General features: G+C 42.0%; 1 protein-coding gene across 1 annotated transcript; it reads right to left on the bottom strand.

Annotated features, from left to right (window-relative positions):
• Positions 1-15,461: 15,461 nt before the first annotated feature.
• On the bottom strand, positions 15,462-17,671 carry LOC134484358 (Y-linked testis-specific protein 1-like). Its single transcript, NM_001447575.1, is given in 3 exon segments — positions 15,462-15,542; positions 15,622-16,487; positions 17,509-17,671. A coding segment is annotated over 1 exon segment (690 nt). The 5' UTR covers positions 16,313-16,487; positions 17,509-17,671; the 3' UTR covers positions 15,462-15,542; position 15,622.
• Positions 17,672-19,330: the final 1,659 nt, after the last annotated feature.

Here is a 19,330-nt window from a genome sequence, read left to right as displayed (position 1 = left end):
CCAGAGACTTGAAAAATGGTAGTGGAATAAATATCACTACCAACTTTGCATTAAAAAACACATTTATTTAGAAATCTCTAGGAAAGTTGAAATTTCCCATATAACCTACACATGATTTCCATATATTAGCATCTTACATAATCATAAGAAAATAATCACACTGTAGATTCCAATCCACACTGTATTTAGAAGCTAAGTGTCCTGTAAATGTATTAAAGTTTTTTATTCTCACTTTGGGTGGTACCTATCCCTTACGTTTCCCCTAGCCTTTGAAGGTTGTCAAGGTATGAATGGCCCGTTTTCCAGGCTCTTTGATTATGATCCACCTGTCTGGTCTACTGAGCCTCTGTACCCTATCCTGTAAGTCCTCTATCTCTGATGATACCCTCACCCTTGTGTTTTGATGCTTTTGAACTCTGATTTACAATTTTTCTTGTGCAGCCATAGGGAAGTTTGGCACCAACTGATTTCGTTCAGCCTGTGCTATTTAAGAGATAAAGATCCGCTGAACTTTAAAATATTCATTTGAATAATTTTATTTTATATAGATAGTATTATGATCTGGTGTGGAATTCAAATATTTCACACCAAGGAACTGAATTTAGGACATTGTGTAACCTTTTAAAAACCATTCTCGGGTTTAAATTTTGGTGTGTGTGTGTGTGTGTGTGTGTGTGTGTGTGTGTGTGTGTGTATTTGTGTGTTCATATGTTTCACAGTGTCTAGGATGCCATCTACAAAATCTGCACAGATAAATCCCAGAATAGTCGGGTGGAAAGTCTGTAAGCTCCCCTCCCCCTACTGAGGAACTAATGGCAACTGATGACTACAGGTCAGAGGGCCCATTTTCTTCATGGATTTGGCCCCTGACGGCTGTCCATGCTCCACTGGATGTTTGTACTCACCCCCACATATCTAGTCAGCAATAAATGGACTCAGACGTTTCTATTAAAATGCAAGTGGTATTAAGAGGGAGGAAAGGGGAGGGATTTGAGGGGAGGGGATGGGGATGGATTCACTCAAACACATTATGTGAATGTACCAAGTTTTTAAGGAAAAAAATAAAACAAAGTAAATAAATAAATAAATCTGCTCATGTGTGCACAGGTGCATGGGTTTATGTGTGTGTGTGTGTAGGGGGGGGGTTGCAGCACCATGCTACAAGAGGATACCATGCAGTATCTTTCTCTATGTCTCTCTGCAATTTTCTTTTGATGCACTGCGGTGGTTTGAATACGCTTGGCCCATGGAAAGTACCACTAATAGGAGGTGTGGCCTTGTTGGAGAAAGTTTGTCACTGTAGGCCAGCTCTGAGGGCTCCTAGTATTCAAACTCTGCCCAATGAGGTATATTTGATGCTCTTCCTGGCTGCCTGTGGCTGCAAGTCTCTTTCTGGGCTGCCTTCGGATTTAGATATAGAACACTCTCCAGCACCATGTATACCAGGACACAGCCATGCTTCCCACCATGATGATAATGGACTGAATCTCTGAAACAGTAAGCCAGCCCTAAATAAATATTTCCTTTATTAAGAGTTGCATTGGTCATGGTGTCTCCTCACAGAAATGTAACCCTAACTAAGACAGGTGGTGTCATTGCCTGATCACAAATTCTCAAAATTTCCTCCGGGCTGGAAGCCTGCAGACCTTAATGATTCTGTTCCCCTTTCCTGTCCCTGGGGTTACAGGTTTCCCCTGCCTGTTTCATGATGACTGGGATCTGAGTTCAGTTCTGCCTAGGCAGCAAGCAGTTTCAGCCACCGATCCTCCTAAGTCCCATCATGTGGTTTTTAAGGGTTACCAAACGATTACGGTCAACATGCAAACACAAATTATAGATGGCTAGTGCATCTTGACCTCACCTTGTTTCGGTATATTTGAGTTGTTTCAGTGTCTTAATTTCACCTTTTTTCGGTATATTTGAGTTGTTTCAGTGTCTTGATTTCACCTTGTTTCATTATATTTGAGTTGTTTTAGTGTATTTGAATGATTGCTGAGGATTGGGAGACTTAGCGCGAGATAGGAAAGAGAAAGTGAGGATGCAAAGATCTATTGGATCACTGCCACTTGCCCTTGCATTCAACATTTCATATTTAAAAAAAAAAAAAACAACCACTACCATCGACAATAGTCAACAACAAGGCATGCATGCAACAGACAGGCAGAGAAGACACTAAAGGGCATTACATACTTGTAACCTCACTTTCTCCGCTAAAGCCTCATGTATTGAGCTGATGGATTTTGTGGGCAAACCCTGATGATTAATCCCTAGATGGGAGACACATAACACCGAGTGAATGACACCATGGTCGATGGGATAGTCAGAGCTTGCGATTTTCTTTCCTTTTAAAATTAACCCAGGTGGGAACTAATAACGACAGCTCACATATAAAAATAAAAGAGCCTTTCAAACTGACTATTGGAATTGTTACTATATATCCCAGTTCTTTGCATTTTTTTTCATTAGTGTGTTGTTTTCAGCACCATGCTTGCTACATAGAAAACTGTGCATTTTCTACACTATGTATCTTTTGGGGTGCACTCTGTAAGCTAAAGACTAAATCAATCCATATCAAAGGGTTCTTCCCTGTCCTGTTTACAGAACTGAAATTAAACTGTTTTCATAAAGCATTTCCCAGTTGCCTCGCTCCTTGTTGTTAGGGCTTGAGTGTGAAATTTCCCTAGGGTCTCATCTGTGGGAACACTTTGTGTCAAGCTGATGGCACTGTCTAGGAAGGTGGAGGAATCTTTCAGGATGTGCCCTAGCAGAAGTAGGTCACTGGGGCAAGAAGGAGGGAGCTGGCTGGTTCAGACTGAACTCTTGGATGCCTGATCCACCCAAATATAAACAGGGCTCATGTAGGTTCTCAGTGACACAGATCAATACACTGTTGCCATGTGGTCATTTCCACGACAGTCTGAACCGAATGACTGTGACTGTTTGCCCTTAAAAACCACTATTCCTTCACATTGATTGTGTCATGAATTTTAACACCTTGACATAAAAATAATGTAAGTGTGCATCTGCGTGTGTGTGTGTGTGTGTGTGTGTGTGTGTGTGTGTGTGTGTTTGAGAGAGAGAGACGGAGAGACAGAAAGAAAAGAGATAGAAAGAGACTGAAAGAGGAAGAACATGCATTATATTAAGTACGTATAATTTGCTCCTTGAATCATAAGGCAGTCAATTGGTTTGATTTATGTTCAATATTTGAATTCTTTAAAGTCATACAGCCTTATATTATGGAGCAAAAGCTAATAGTCTAAATTTCTATTAAATAATAAATTGTCTTTATCCTTGAGAATTTCATACATGTAAACAATGAAACATGGCCATAACTTCTTCCATTTCACCCTCAGCACTGCCCAAATTCCCTGCCAATAACCATCCCTCAAAATTCATAAATTCTTTCCCAACCTTTAACCACTAAGCCCAATTAGCATTGGTTATGTACTTATGGGTGTGTGACCATCTACAGGAATGTGGGAAGTCTACCAGTGACTGAACCCTCAGAGAAGAATGATTCTTTTACCCCAGCAGCCATCAGGACCTGAAAACCTCCTCAGTAAGGGATTCTGTCTAGCTGGTGGACCTTTATAGACCTATGCAGGTGACCACAGCTGCTGTGAGCTCACAATTGCAGCAGCCATGTCATGTCCTGAAGGCAGCAAATATCAGCCCTTCTTCTCACCATCTGGGTCTTACACTCTTCCCACCTCCTTGTCCAAGGTGCTTCCCGAGTCCCAGGGGTTTAAAGAGACTGAGTACTCATCATAAATGGGGCATCTTTATTGCTTCCCACGCTATACTGCTCTCTTAAGAAACTTTATTTTAGGGCTGGAGAGATGGCTCATTGGTTAAGAGCAATGACTGCTCTTCCAAAGGGCCTGAGTTCAATTCCCAGCCACCACATGGTGGCTCACAGCCATCTGTAATGTGATCTGATGCCCTCTTTTGGTAGTGTGTCTGAAGACAGTGACAGTGTTCTCACATACATGGAATAAATAAATAAAACTTTAAAAAATGAATCTTTATTTAAATTTTTACTGTAACCAGAAACTTTTTCTTTTTATTAATCTTTATAACATTTACACACACACACACACACAAACACACACAAACACACAGAGAAGAAGAGAGAGAAAGAGAGAAAGAGAGAGAGAGAGAGAGAGAGAGAGAGAGAGAGAGAGAGAGAGAGAGAGATCTAAAGGACTAAAATATACTCCTAAGTCAAAGATAAAGCCCAGACACTTGTCAACAGGATGGTGCAGAGTTAAGGGTGGAATGACCATGGAGCCTGGAGAAGCCAGTTACCAGAGACAGTGGCTCTACCAGGTAAGGTGTCTACTGTTTTTCAATGCCTTCATTACCAGGATTGGTGAACTGCAGACTAGCCATGTGGGTGTTAGCCTGCAAAGTGCACTTTGTATGGAGACTGAAGTCTGCTGCCCAGGCTGCCTTGGTTCCCTCTCACTTCTATGATTCCTAGGAGACTAGGAAATGTTTCACCAGGTTCAGTAGTATTATACAAAGTGCAGTCATAGGTCACTTTCTCTGCTGTTAACTGTCTGTGGAGTTTGGATCCAAATTTCTTCAATAGCCTTGAAAGGGATTCTATTTAACTCATTCTAGGGTGATCTGCCTTTGTTTTCCATAAAGGTTCTGTGAGATAGATAGTGATCTGCTCCTAGGAGTAAACCAATGTCTTGACCTTCTGAATCTTCCGAATGGAGTCCTTGGCTGAAGTTTGTTAGAACGTCAAACTCCTCCCAACAGATATCTGTGCCTAGAAATATATCCTTTATGTAGGTCTATTCTTCTGGTTTGTGTGTGTGTGTGTGTGTGTGTGTGTGTGTGTGTGTGTGTGTGTGTGTGTACATGATGGTATCACAGAAAAGGCTGTCGAATCGGCCGTTTATTTTTTTTACTGTGTGTGTGCTTTCCTATTAAAAATTGTTCTTATGTTTCCTAAGAGTTTCCATAAAAGCCTCATTTTTAGGGAGAAGATCTTCCAAATGCGTCTTCCTCTGGTTTCAAGAGATGAGAATGAGTCATTAGCATGGAGGGCTGAGTGAGAGCTGCTGGTTGGTTCCCAGTGATGCTGTGGGCCCTAACTTTGTAAGCTTGGCTCTGTGCTCCAGCCAGATCCTCTGTATTCTTTGAGCCCCTCCTTGGGAGGTGAAGTATGGATTGTTTGTACTGTTTGCCCTAGCACTGAGCCTATTTTGAAATTGTTTTCCCTGCCTCCCTCAACACAGTGCATTGTGAAGTCCTTCCACATGGAAAACCGCTGGCCACATTGAATAGGGGAGAAGGGAGATTTAAAGTAAAATACAAAGGAAGAAAGCAGGAGTGACAGCCATGTATGCGATAACCCGACAGCAAAGGGGGTGCGGAAACATGCAGGTGGCTGCAGAACTTGCAAAATTTGGTTGGCACTCATTCCTCCACACAGCTCACCTAATTTTGCACCAAATATTCGGGTCCTTTGATGGTTATCTTTCTGTAAGTCCTCAATTGGACTGTGTGTGTCTTCGTGTATATCTCTGCATGTGTGTGTCTGTGTGTATGTCCCTGTGTCTGTCTCCCTTTCTGTGTCTGTCTCTGTCTCCCTCTCTCCCCCTTCCCCTCCCTTTGCCCCTCCCCTTCCCCTTCTCCTTCCCTCCATGCTTTTCTTAGTTTGCTGTCATATAGTGGGAACCTCCGAAGTTTCAAACTCACTTCTTTTGCGGCGTTGTTACCCCTGAGAAACCACATAATCTGGAAGCTTGTGCTAAAACTAGACACTTAAAAGTTACTAGTTATTAGAAATTGTGTTTAAATTTAAACATCATTTCCTCATTTGTGTGGGCTCATGGACACGTGTAGGCAGTGCTTACTGATTGATCATGGCGCCGTACACTTCCGACCTCATACAGACCCTGACAAGGATTACTTCCGGTGCTGTGTGACTTATTTTTTCTCCTTCCAATGAAGGTGCAGACTTGAGCCATTTCTGGTGTCTGCACTTAAATGACCTAGTTCCGGTTTCTCAAAGGCGTCCAACATCTAGGTTGAGACCTTGACATGGGACATCCGCGGCACGGCACAGCGTTCGGTTGGGCTGAGCAGGAGGGATCTCTGGTTTGGATTGTTTTCTCTGCCCAAAGTACATGGGATTAAATCGCAGACCCCATGAGTCTATAGTGCCTTCTGTGAACTGTGTGTTGTTATTATCTTTTCAAATTCTCTTATTTCTTGGCCGAGTCACTGACAGCTGCCTTGCTCTGTGAACTGGCTGCCGTCGTTTTATTACAGCGATTTGATCGATATGTCGCCTTCATTTTTTAGCTCTCCTAGCTCCATATTCTGAGAAAGGCTACCTCTCTCTGTGGCCTCAGTTGTTGGATGCTACCTCTTAGGAGGTCTCATGCCCTTCTTTTGAGGCTCTGCATCCCTGCAGACAAGGAGCTAAAGTCTTTGAAACAAAATTCAGTAACTCCACGGTGGCTTTTTCATGCCTTTTGAGAAATCCAAGGACAAGTCTTTCCACTGGCAGCTATTCACACACATTAAACTCTTAAGTCGAGATATCCAATTTGTGTTTTAATCCTAATATCAACAAACACATGAGTTACAGGTAGATTTATTGAAAGAATGAAGTATGAGTTTGTACACTCCTTTGTCCCTCTCTCTCTGGAACAAAATTTTTCCCCTTTGAAATGTAAAATTTCTAATTTTATTCAGTCCATTAAAAATCCAGATTATTCTTAATTTTATGATGGCAATGACTTTATTTATCTACAGACTGACCTGCTCCACCCCCCTCTTTCCATGACTTAAAGGAAGGCTATTTTTAAAACATTTCTGCCTAATGAAAACCTAGTTTTTCTTTTGTCAAATATTATTTCTTCACTTCTGGATTTATTTTTAATACCAGTAAGGCACCAACTGCTCTCTAGATGTCTATCCCACCCTCATATTACTTTCTTCTTTGGTAAACATGGAGTGAGCCCCCTCTATGCTCATTATCAAATGCTTCTGATTCGAATTGAGGACAAAAGCAACCTACCGTCTGGCTTTTTCTAGTGGTGTTCCTTTCAGTGAAAGAGAAATACAAAGACTGCATGAGAATTAGAATTTTTCAAAAGTCTAATCTCAACGGGGATTCCAATTTCCAAAGTTGACATTCATTAAGGGGAACGGATATGAACTTCCCATCACGGTTTCGATATTTATTATTATTTCTTGTTATATTTATTTTCCTTTGTGACTTGAGATTTAAGCTACCCACAGAAAAAAAGAGCTATATTTTATCTTCCCCTCTCTGTAAATTGAGATTTCTAAGGGTGAAGTGGAGAATAAAGTAAAATGAAGAGAGTATGCAGATGCTGTCCACGTGCTTCCTAGTACAAGCAACAGAGAGAGACATGTTCCATGAACACGTGTATCAGATGGACCAATGAAACTGCAGGGGCCCTGACTAGATCTAAAATCCCTGTAAATGGTGTGTGTGTGTGTGTGTGTGTGTGTGTGTGTGTGTGTGTGTGTAAACCTAGGTGTATATGTATATGTATATATGTATGTATGTCTTAGGGTTTTACTGCTATGAAAAGAAACCATGACCAACTCAAGTCTTACAAGGAAATTTTGTTGGGGCTGCCTTATAGTTTCATATGTTCAGTCTATTATCATCAAGGCAGGAGCATGGCAGCATCTAGGCAGGCATGGTGCAGGAGAAGCTGAGAGTTCTACATCTTCCTCTGAAGGCTGCTAGAACACTGGCTTTCAGGCTGCTAGGGTTAGGGTCTTAAAGCCCATGCCGGCAGTGTCACACCTACTCCAACAAGGCCACAGCCACTCCAAGAAGGCCAAACCTCCTAGTAGTGCTTTTCCTATTTGGCACTATTTGTCTTTAAACTTGAAACTTATTCATAAAACTGTTCAATGGACAATAGGTAACTTTAATGAAATAAAAACAGAAGGATTAGAAAAATAAACAGGAATATGTGTGCCTTAGTTACTGTTCTATTACTGTGAAGAGACACGGTGACTAAATCAATTTATGACAGGAAACATTTATTTACCGTCTTACATTTTCAGAGGGTGAGTCCATGGACCATCATGGTAGACACCACGGTAGCAGGCTGGCAGGCAGGCAGGCATGGCTGGAGTAGTTCCTGAGAACTCACATCCTTCTCCCCAGATGAGAGAGAGAGAGAGGGAGAGGGAGAGGGAGAAGGAGAAGGAGAGGAAGAGGGAGGGAGGAAGGGAGAGAGAGAGAAGCCTGGTGGGCTATTGAATCTCAAGGCCCCCACCTCCCACTGACACATCTCTTTTAACAAAAACTAAGCTCCCAATCCGTTCTGAACAATCCACAAACTGGAATCCAAACACATTCAAGTATTTGAACCTCTGAGCGTCACACTTATTCAAAATCCTAAAGTATGTTTTTTTTTTCTTTTAAAAGAAACCAAGTAATGAGTGTCCATCCCATTTGGTAGTATATTTTATCGTTACATTTCCTTTCTCAGAGGTTAGGGTTATTTGCATAACAAGTATCCAATCAAGTCATAACTCTTCCATAAGCCAAAGGCATCATACTTCCCCCCCTTTCTACTTGACTATCCACATAGAAGTTACGGAAACATATCCCTTCATCCTGATTTAGTTCAAAGCATGGGAAGCTATTGATGTGCAATTAAATGCTATTCATAATGGGATAAAACAGAAGGCAACATGATTGAGTGTATTGTTCCTGGGAGCTGAAGATTTCCCTTCCATTTAATAAAATGTGATAAATATGATTTTAACACAAGCATAGAAACCCCAACAAAGCCTTTAGTTTATATTTGTTTCAGTATTTCCAGATCATTCTCTGTGATACACAGGAACCCCAGAGGAGGAGAATTGTGTGGAGTCACTGACACACACTCAACAAAGGTTTGGTTTTTCACAATAAGGAGATATATCCTGTCCTCTGAGAGTTGGCCCCAGGACTCCCAATGATTTAAAAGTCCTCAGGTTCCTTGGATAAAATGACACTGCATTTGGATATAACCTATGAAAGCCTCTTGTATACTCTAGTCATATTTATGTGTGTGTTTGTGGGCGTGTGTTCATAGATACATGTAAGTTCAGAGGATGGCGGAGTGTAGAATGTGTTCTGCTCCTTCACTACCTACTTTATTCCCTTGTGACAGGGTCCCTTGCTGAACCTGAGGTGAGGCTCACTGTCAGGAAGCCACCATCATCCTCCTGGTCCCATACCAAGCACTGGTGTTTGCAAGTGTGACCACACACTTGGCTTTATCACTCTGCCGTCTCCCCAGATCCTCCTACATTTTAAATAATCTCTGAATTACTTTTGTACTTAATGAAATGAAATAATGAGGGGCTGTTATTTAGGAGATGTAAAGAAATGGTTTGTATGTGTTCAGTACAGATATGGTATTTTAAAAACCACTTTTATTAGTTCCTTGAGAACTTTGTACATTATATAATGATAGAATTTACTTCTCACTTCTCTTCCCAACTCCTCCCAGTTCCATATACACCTAATTCCTTTTCCCAAATTCAAGCTCTCTTTCTCCCCTCTGTAATAACCCACTAAAGTCATTTATGCTGCCCATAAATTCATGGGCATTGGGCAAGCCACTGGAGCCTGCCCAGCTTATCACCATCTTTATGTTTGTAGAAAACTGACTCTCCCTTTCCTGTCAGCTAGGGCTGAGGCTAGTGGTCCTGTCTTGTATAGAAGACAATGCTTTGTTCTGGTTCTCGATAACATCTGTATCTTATATTTCCACTCCCTCTTCCTTGAGGGTTCCTAAGACTCAACTCCTTCCCTTTTTGCCTCTCACTTTGAGTCTGTGTATATACTTGTGTGTCTATATTAGTGATGTCCCATTTTACATTCAAACCAACACATGGTGGGGGGCGTCTTTAAAATTGATTGCAGACAAAATGCTGCCATGCAGACATGGTGTAGCTCAGTACCAGAAAGAAATAGGAGATTTTGAGAAACCTACCCAGCTGTTTCTAATGTGAGGTGAAGTTTAGACCTCTGACACAACCTTCTGGCCCTACCCTATGGGTTTAAGATACACATTGTCCCAGTATAATGTTCAAAGGTGGGACTATGAAAAGCAATTGGACCCTGTGTGCTGTAATCAATGAGTTCATCTGTTGATGGATGTGTATGAAGGTGGCAGGAAACTGGGAGATAGGAAATTAAGGAACTTAGTCATTTGCGACATGTCTTGGAGGGTGTTTTTTGTTCTTGGTCTCTTCCTGTGTTGATGCTTCCTGGATGCCAGTGGGATTAGCAGTTGAGCTCTATTGTGACCCTTTCATGATCATGTGACCATGGACTGAAACCTATGAAACCATGAACCAAATAAGTTTGTTAACTATGTGAGTTGCTAGGCAACTTGTAAGAGTGATGAATGGGATTAACATGAAAGTGGCCAAAGTGATGCTGACCATACCAGGTCATGTCTGGATATGATGTAGGAGGACCCATGACTTAATCCTTTAAACTCTTTTTCTGGAGGCTGCACTCTAAGAGAAGAACCAATGTATCCCAAGTGGTTTTATCCAGACGATTCTGCCAATGTATCTGTTGTCTTAGCAAATCAAGAACCTCCTGCTTCCTCCTCTTGTTGTTCTCCTGACTTCACTTCTGTGTTTTTAATAGACTTCGATATCGTATGAAATAGTGGGAAATGAGTATTAAAAAAGGGAAGGAAGCTATAAATTTTGCTATAAAATCATTAAATACACACTTAAAATAAATGGATTTTTAAGTATGTACATTATACTTCAATAAGGCTGCAGAAAAGGCTTGGACAACTATGATGCTTGTCGTGTGATTTGCTATTTGTCATAGTTCCTGTGATTTTGATCTTAATAGCAGTGGGTTTTATTACAGATGACTCAGACACCAGGTTAACCATACAAGCAGAACACTCCGTTCCATCACGGAAAAAAAAATCATGTCAAATTCATTGGCTTTCTTGATGAGGGTTTTTCTGGTCACAGCCTAGTTGGCTGTTAGTTGGACAGCTATTGGCTGAGAGCAAAGATGGAGAGAGCACAATGTTTGCGGGGATAACTGAAGGTTGTGCTCATAAAAGGGGATGAGTTTCACGGAGTTCAGTTGCAGAAGCTCCAGTTGCTGATGGAGCTGAGGCCTAGGAGCCTTGCAAGACTGCCATAATATGTTTTGAGATGTCATGGCCAAGTGGGAGATAAGACTAGATGAAGTGGAAAAAATTTAGTTTCTTTGGAAACTCACTTTTGTCACAGGATGTTTTTCTGGAAGCTATGTTAGTAGAGGATATTTTGCTGAAGCAGACACATGAGAAGGCATATGATATTTCGCTGGAGCACACGCTTGAATGGGGACAGGATGTTTATGAAGAACATAAATGAAATCCCACAGACAGGGAGATGACATTTTTACATTGCTACACCAGCAAGGCTTCAATGGTCTTCGATAGTCTTCGTTTCGCAATGATAAATGCACAAAAGAACCTGAGCTATTCGGGCTGATTCTGAATGCTTCTGCTGCTTCATTTGGTTTCTTAGAGACTTGTGGTCTCTGCCAGATCAAAGCACTGCTGCTGATTCATTTTTTGCATCTCCTATTGGACAGTACTGCACAATGAAGATTGGAGTTACCCCAAAGAATTACTTCTAAATAGGTCCACAACTCTCAACCTTTTCCTATCAACTTTCTCTCTCTCTTACCTCTGGTTGGTGGGCTAGAAGGGTGTTTGAAGTGTTTTAGAACCCTAAATAAAGTAGGTTTTGAAAAAATCTAAGCGTACAGATATATTCATGGGTTTTGAGAAAGGGTTTTGTCTCCTGCTGAGAGGAGATGATATGTAGGTTGTTACTTTTTGGTTCTGTGGTCTACTGTGAGCCATTAAATGGCTAGTGACTGACAGTCTCCCAAAAAGTGTAGCACACATTAAAATGCTTTTGCTTGGTGTTTTGAGCTGTAGAATGTATTCATTTCTTGTCATATATACTCAAGTATTCATGTTGGTGACATTAGTTACTCTTCAGTTCTGCCATACAGGGAAGTGGGTCTATACACTGAGAGAAGAGAGTGTCTGGTGGTGAGTATGTAACATGGAGTAAGAGAAACATTACGGTGATGGGTCGCTCTCTCTCTCTTTTTTTCCCCCAATTTGACAATCTGGAGTCAACTTAGAAGAGAGAACAATTCAAGAACTACCTCCAATAGTTAGTCTTTGGGTAAGTCTATGGAACATTTTCTTGATTAATGATTATTGTGGAAGGGCCCACCATTGTGGGCAAGTTCATCAGTAGTCATGTATAAAAAGAATAGCCTTTTAGGCTGTAAGAAATAGTAATGGAGCAAGACATGGGGAGTGTGGCGGTTTGAATAAGAAAGGCTCCCACAGTCATATATTTGAATATTTAGTTAACAGGGAGTGACAAAATTTTCAAGGATTAGAAGCATTAAGACGTGTGGCCTCATTGGAGGAAGTGGGTGTGTTGACAAGGGTGGTGTTTGATTTTTCCAGAGCCCAGTGCTTTCCCAGAATTTCTCTCTCTCTCTCTCTCTCTCTCTCTCTCTCTCTCTCTCTCTCTCTCTCTCTCTCTCTCTCTCCTTACAAAGCAGTAGTTCTCTATTTCTCTAGTGTTCTGCTCCCTGCCATTATGATGGACCAGACTTCTGAAATTGTAATTTATCCTCCAATTACATAATTTCATTTATAGCAGTTGCCCTGACCATGGTGTCTCTTCACAGCAACAGAACAATGACTGAGTCAGGGGGCAAGCCAACAAACAGTGTCCTTGTTACCGCTTCAAGCTCCTGTTCTGGTTTCCCTCAGTGATGGTCTCTAACCTGTAAGGCAAATAACCCTTTCCTACGCAAGGTAGTTTTGATCATGACATTCATCACCGAGAGAAGGAAGCAAACTAGAACTTCACAGATCAGTACATGAGCAACCCTTACCTTTAAATTAAAACAAAGTGTCTATACCTTTCTATTTGTGGTTATGAGGTAAGAGTCTGTGGCTCTACGAGATACAATGTTTCTATAAGACATTGTCTTACTTAGGGTTCCTATTGTTGTAAGGAAACATTGTGACCAAAAGAGCAATTTAGGGAGAGAAGGTTTATTCAGCTTACACTTCTACATTGTTGCTCATCACCAAAGGAAGTTGGGACAGGAACTCAAACAGGCAGGATTCTGGAGGCAGGAACTGAGGCAGAGGCTATGGAGTGGCACTTCTTACTGTCTTGCTCATCATGACTTGCTTAGCTTGCTTTCTTATTGAACCCGGACCACCAGCCTAGGAATGGTGCCGCTCACAGTGGGCTGGGCCCTCCCCCACAAATCACTAAGAAAATGCCCTACATTTGGATCTTATACAGGCATGTTCTCAAATGAGGCGCCCTCTTCTCTGATGACTCTAGCTTGTTTCAAGTTGGCATAAAATCAGGGTGGTGTTTAGAATGTGATTTTCCCACGGTAAGTGTGGCACAAGTAGGAGGTGTGGCCTTGTGGGAGTAGGTGTGGTGTTGTTGGAGGAAGCATATCACTGTGGGGGTGATATGCTTCTCCAACAACATGTCTGCCTAGACGCTTCCATGATTCCTGCCTTGATGAAAATAGGCTGAACTTCTGAACCTGAAAGCCTGCCCTAATTAAATGTTGTCCCTTGGGGTTTGGGATTTACCTCAGTTGTAGAGCGCTTGCCAAGGAAGCCCAAGGCCCTGGGTATGATCCCCAACTCTGAAAAAAATAGAACCCCCCCCCAGAAAATTTTATCCCTTATAAGTTGCATTGGTCATGGTGTCTTTTCGCAGAAATGAAACTGGTAGACAACCAGCCAGTATAAAAATTCCAAACAGCAGAATTAATCAACGATAGAAAATATTTTCAAGTCCTACAATGAGAAACTTATTCTTGAGAGAAGAAACAGCAATGAATGAGTAGAAGGTAAGGTTGCCTACAAAGAAACACTTGGAGTGTAGATGTGGCTCAGAGAGTCCCCATGGAGTGCACAGGGGCTTCTCAGGAGGAGAGAGCTACATGGTCAGGAACCGCAAAGCATTTTAACGTCATGGCAAATGGCATAGGAGAGATCAGCACCTCTGCATTGGATGCACCATCAAGAGTTTTCTGAGGATAAGCTTTCATGTGAGTAAAAGATGGGAACTTCCTGGGGCTAGATAAGGTAAAAGGGCCCAGAGGTCTGTAGGAAGCCATCCAGTCGAAGGAGAGTCAGGCAAGATAATCCAGTGCAGGAGCCCTTTGTGGTCATCTAGGGGCATTCAGAAGAGACCTCAAAAATATTACAGGATCCAACAGAGTCTAACAGTGCTCAGGGAAGCTAAACAAAGGATCCACGTAATACCTGACATAAGCTCATGGCATCCTCATGTTCTTTTTTAAATTTCTTTTTACTGATCATACAAAATAATGGGCTTTATGGCACTTTCAGGAATCGATAGATATAAACTTAATTTGGCATTCACTATTCTTGAGTTATCCTCGTCAAAATGTCCTCTGGGAAGGCCACCACCTCACATCCACCCTCTGTAGTGATAGCTTGGCTGTTCTTTAAGGAAGCAAAGAGACCAATATGGATGTGGCCCAAGTTCAACTCATTCGAGACCCTTTCTGTTCTTCCTGGGTCTCCTGCTTCACTTTTTGAGAACTCCATCTTGGAATTCCTTCGTCCCTCAGTATCCTCAACTCCCACATGTGTTCTTTAGTCCTTCTTCCACATCACCATCAATTTATTCTTTCTTACCCTCATCCTGGTCTCTTCTCTGCATGTGAAGGTTGGATTTATTTAAAAAGATGACTTTAGGGGCCTTCAGAGATAACCAATGGATTAAGAGCTCATCTGCTTTGAAAGAGGACTGGGATTTGTTCTTTGAGCTCATGTCCGATGGCTCCCAACCACCTTTAATATCAGCTCCAGGGGACCTGACTATTCTTGTCACTGTGGTCTCCTGTATTCATTCCTTGCCCTGCCCAGATAAATAAAAATAATACATCTACATATGAGAAACAGGTTTCATTAGGTTTTGTTAGTCAAACAATCCCTGATCTTCTCTGATTCTGAGTCTGCTTGGATCAGTTTATTGGGTTTCCCCTTGAGTTCCAAGACCACCTCTCTGTTACCTCCCACTCTTTCCCCAACTATCTGTTTCTCCCTCAAACTTCCCCTCAGAGAGTCTATCTATTTCTGGCCCCTCTCCACTGCTTCCTAAACATCCATCTTTTTTTTTTCCTTGTGCCATCCCTGCTCCTCTAAGCCTTATCTCCAGTTTTTTCCTCTCCCTAAAGACCAGACCAGCTCAGTCCTGTTTGTTTTAGTGTATGTGACATTAGACTTACTCTTCACAGCCTTGAACTTTCCGGCTTCCTCTCAATGTTCCATCCACCACAGCCAGTCTCCTCCACAAAAGTGTGCATACACAACACGTCACATCACACATTTTAATTTTTAGAGCAAAAACAAATTCCAATGGAAAAGATACTGGGGTTGTCAAAGGCCATTGGGTATCTGAAACACAGAAAAACAAACATTTTCACCCCAATCCTATAAATTCCCCATATATGTCCCCTCACTTTGTGAATTTCACCTTAACGGATCTTTTCCATCAGATTATAGACATAGATGTGGACGTCGCCATCAAACTTGATGAAGTACACGGAAGGCTTGGCTAGAACTTGGTAAATGACTTTGCCGATCTTTTTGGACCCGTCACTTCTGGTGAATTGCACACATTGACCTGTTAAGATGTCGCTGCCAACTTCTGACTTCACCTCTGCTGGCGAAATCTCTGGAATGATACGGAGATTACCTTCTGTGTAATCATCCAGGAGTTGATAGATATATAGGACTGGATCTTTCTCATAGGTGATGTAAAACCAGTCCTTCATGATTGGCACCTGGGCTAGGACCACCCCCCTCCAGTTGTCCTTAGAGCCATGTTTGCCCTCAAATTTATGCTCCACAGCACGGCCAACCATGGCACTTGCGAGATGGGCGTCTTTCACTTGAGGAAACACAACTTTGTGAGTCAAGACCTTAAGCTTTAAAATCCTCTCATCACTGTGAAGTGCCAGTCCATAGACACAATCAACTCCATCATACTTGACCAGATAGAGAGAGGGATTTGTTGGCAGTTGATCTAGAACTATGGCCTTCCATTGGGTGACGGGCTCATCACCTTCCTTCCATCCGTGTGAAATTCTGCACCCCACAATGTTCCCCAGGGACTGGGGAGAAGGCCACTTCCTCTTCCGCTTCTGGAAGGATGGTGTGCTCATCCTCCTCACAGACACCCTCTTCTTCTTGGCTGTAGACCTAGTGTGGTAGGCCACGGTACTCCTGGTCCACTGTCTTGTGGCTATTGTTCTGCGTTCTCACTTTCCCATGGCCTGGGTTTGAAGAGCTCACCTGCTTAAACCAGAGACAAAGCTGGTACCTCTGTCATATGAGTACCTGCAATAACAATGGGGGTGGGGTTGGGGAGGGTGCTGGACCAAGGTTCTTGTCTATGAGAACTTTGGAGCAGGTGAGGAAGGCGATGGTAAACAGGTTTGAGCCTCTGAATCTAATGCTGTCATAATCAGAAGTTCAAAGAAGTGCTGGGCAATGGTGGAGCACACCTTTAATTCCAGCACTCGAGAAGCAGAGGGAAGCAGACCTCTGTGAGATCAAGGGCAGGCTGGTCTACAGAATTAGTTCCAGCATAGACAAAACTACCCACAGAAAAACCCAATCTCATAAATCAAAATCTAAAGTTCAAAGGAAAATGAAAAAATGGTTCTCTACAGCTCAGAATAACATATTTAGACACATTTCTTCAGCCCGAGGCACTTTGCCTATGCTGAGGAACATCTTGAATGGCTAGGTCAGTGTGGGATTAAGTATCCCTGTCCCCACTTTAAGCAAGCAGAACAGAGAAAGGATAGCAAAGGAGCCAGAAGGGTGGCCACACCCCTTCTCCACCCTCTAACTATGAGCTATTTGGCAACATCCACAAGTATCTGCCCAGAGACAAAGCACAGCAGTCCACTGGCTTACTCTACTGGGCATCCTGACCCAGACCCAGGTTTATTCCCCGAAGCTGTTGCATTTACGACCGCAACAAGAGTCTTTTGTGTAGGCAACAATAGCCTTTTAGAAATAATATCTACTGGGGTTGGGATTTAACTCAGTGGTAGAGCAGTTGCGTAGCAAGCACAGGGCCCTGGGTTCCTCAGCTCCATAAAAAAAAAAAAAAAAAAAATATTTTCTCCAAAAATACACAGGCACAGAGAGGAGCTTTGGCATTTTAGTAGAATTTTGAATTAGATATTGTTAGCAAAGAATAATAAACTCCGGAGACTGACTAGCCTAGACCATCTGCCTAGCTCTCAAACGTGGAAGACATTGGAACGTAAGGTTAATTGCTGTACGAGGGAAAACTTTTAGCTTTCTGTGCTACAAGGGTCCCAGTTATCTTCATAAACGTATTTACCAAAAGAAAATGTCCTAGTCGTCCAGATTCTGTCTTCTGAAACCGGTCAGGCACCAATCGGTTGTTGAACAGTTGTGGGGTTCAGGAGCTGAACTAGCTTTCACACCCCGCACCGAAGATAGTGAACCCACCTTCAAAGTAGTCTAGCGCCTCCAAGTGGAAGAGATGCGCAACCTCCGCCCTTGTGCTCTGTGACTTCATCCAGGCTCTGCTTACGTCATAGAACCCCTCTCAGGCCAGTTCCTTCCCTAGTTACGCTTAGAAACTTCCAGCATCTAGGTTTTAGCTTCTCATGTAGCCTCCTGGTGAACCAAAATAAAGTCCCCACCCAAATATTCTGATGACTCGAGTCACAGTCTGCCCAAGTAGCTCTTTTCATGCTTTTTATTTTTCTGAAAAACTCTTTGGTTTCTGAGTCACCAACATCCTTGGTGGTTATTTTCCCAGCTCCTATGTTTTCTTTGGTTAACTTTAAGTTATTCTCCGTATCAGAAATATTGCTAGGCTCTCTTTCCGAGGCAGCACACAGGATAGAACAACAAAATTAGCTCTATCAAAACCCACAATTAGAGGAGGGCCATTTTTATTGAAACAAAGCTGGAATTGGACAAGATTAAATACCTTGTATTGAAGACAATGGCAATCATGAATTATGGATTATTTGCAAAGAGCATGGAAAAATTAGCTCCTGGACCTGCTTCCAAAGTCGGAATAAACTTATCACAAACCCAATATCAACCAGTCATATTTTAAATGTCTTTAAAATTTATCAGCACTTCTAATTACAAGGAATTTATTAGATCAAATGCAGTAAAACAGGATGAAATAGATGAGGTAATTTTGTTTTTGAAATATGGGTAGACAGAATACTGGATCCAGGTAAGTATGGAATTTACCTGTAAATTACAGGCCACTTTAATTGTTTGTGTCACATAGTTCTTCAGATCTTCAAAAGGATTCTTTTCAGAACCCTCCCCTGTCCCCACTACACTCTGACCATCCCTTCCCTCTTCCCAATAATTCCCTTCCACTTTAACATTATAATTTTTTTAAATGTACTTAGAGCTTAACAACTTATGGCAGCTTTTTAAAATCTGTCCAATTTTCTAAGTGCACCGTCTTCTTTTTCTCCTTCTATCATAGTTTTAAGCACATTTTCTTTCACACTTTGAGTTTTACTCTCTCTCTGCTCTTATGACTACTCTGCCATTATGTGACTGTTGGTCGACTATGTGGCTGACCTCAATCTGGGGTTAACTCAAATGACATGAATTTCCCCCCTCTCTCCCCTTAATCTTCCTTCTCTAGGCACCTGCAGAGATTTAAAGCATTGGGGATTTTTTTAACCCTGGAAAGCACACACACACACACACACACACACACACACACACATACACACACACATACACAAACATACGCACATACACACAGAAACACTCATAGAAACACAAACACACACACATACATACACACACAAACACACACATGCACACACAAACACACACACAAACATACACATATACACACTCAAACACACAAATACAGAGAGAGACAGAGACAGAGACAGAGAGAGACACGGTGAGAGACAGAGAGCCCATGAGAAAACATGTGATATCATCATTTTAAGAACATTAAACAGACAGAACGTTCAAAAAAGTGAAGAACAAGTAGGCAACAAGAAGAATAATCTCATCATAGCCATCAACTTGAGGAGGAAAATTTTCACACTCTAGGCTTCTAAGTACCAGTCTGTTACTGAGCGAAGTAGGGGCAGGAACTCAGGCAGGACTCTAGAGGCAGGAAAGGAAGCAAAGACAACTTA

Source organism: Rattus norvegicus, chromosome Y (assembly GCF_021556685.1).
Source record: "Rattus norvegicus strain SHRSP/BbbUtx chromosome Y, alternate assembly SHRSP_T2T, whole genome shotgun sequence".
NCBI classification, from domain to species: Eukaryota; Metazoa; Chordata; class Mammalia; order Rodentia; family Muridae; genus Rattus; species Rattus norvegicus.
The sequence above is the reverse complement of the archived record's forward strand: the minus strand, read 5'-3'. Positions and strand labels throughout refer to the sequence as shown.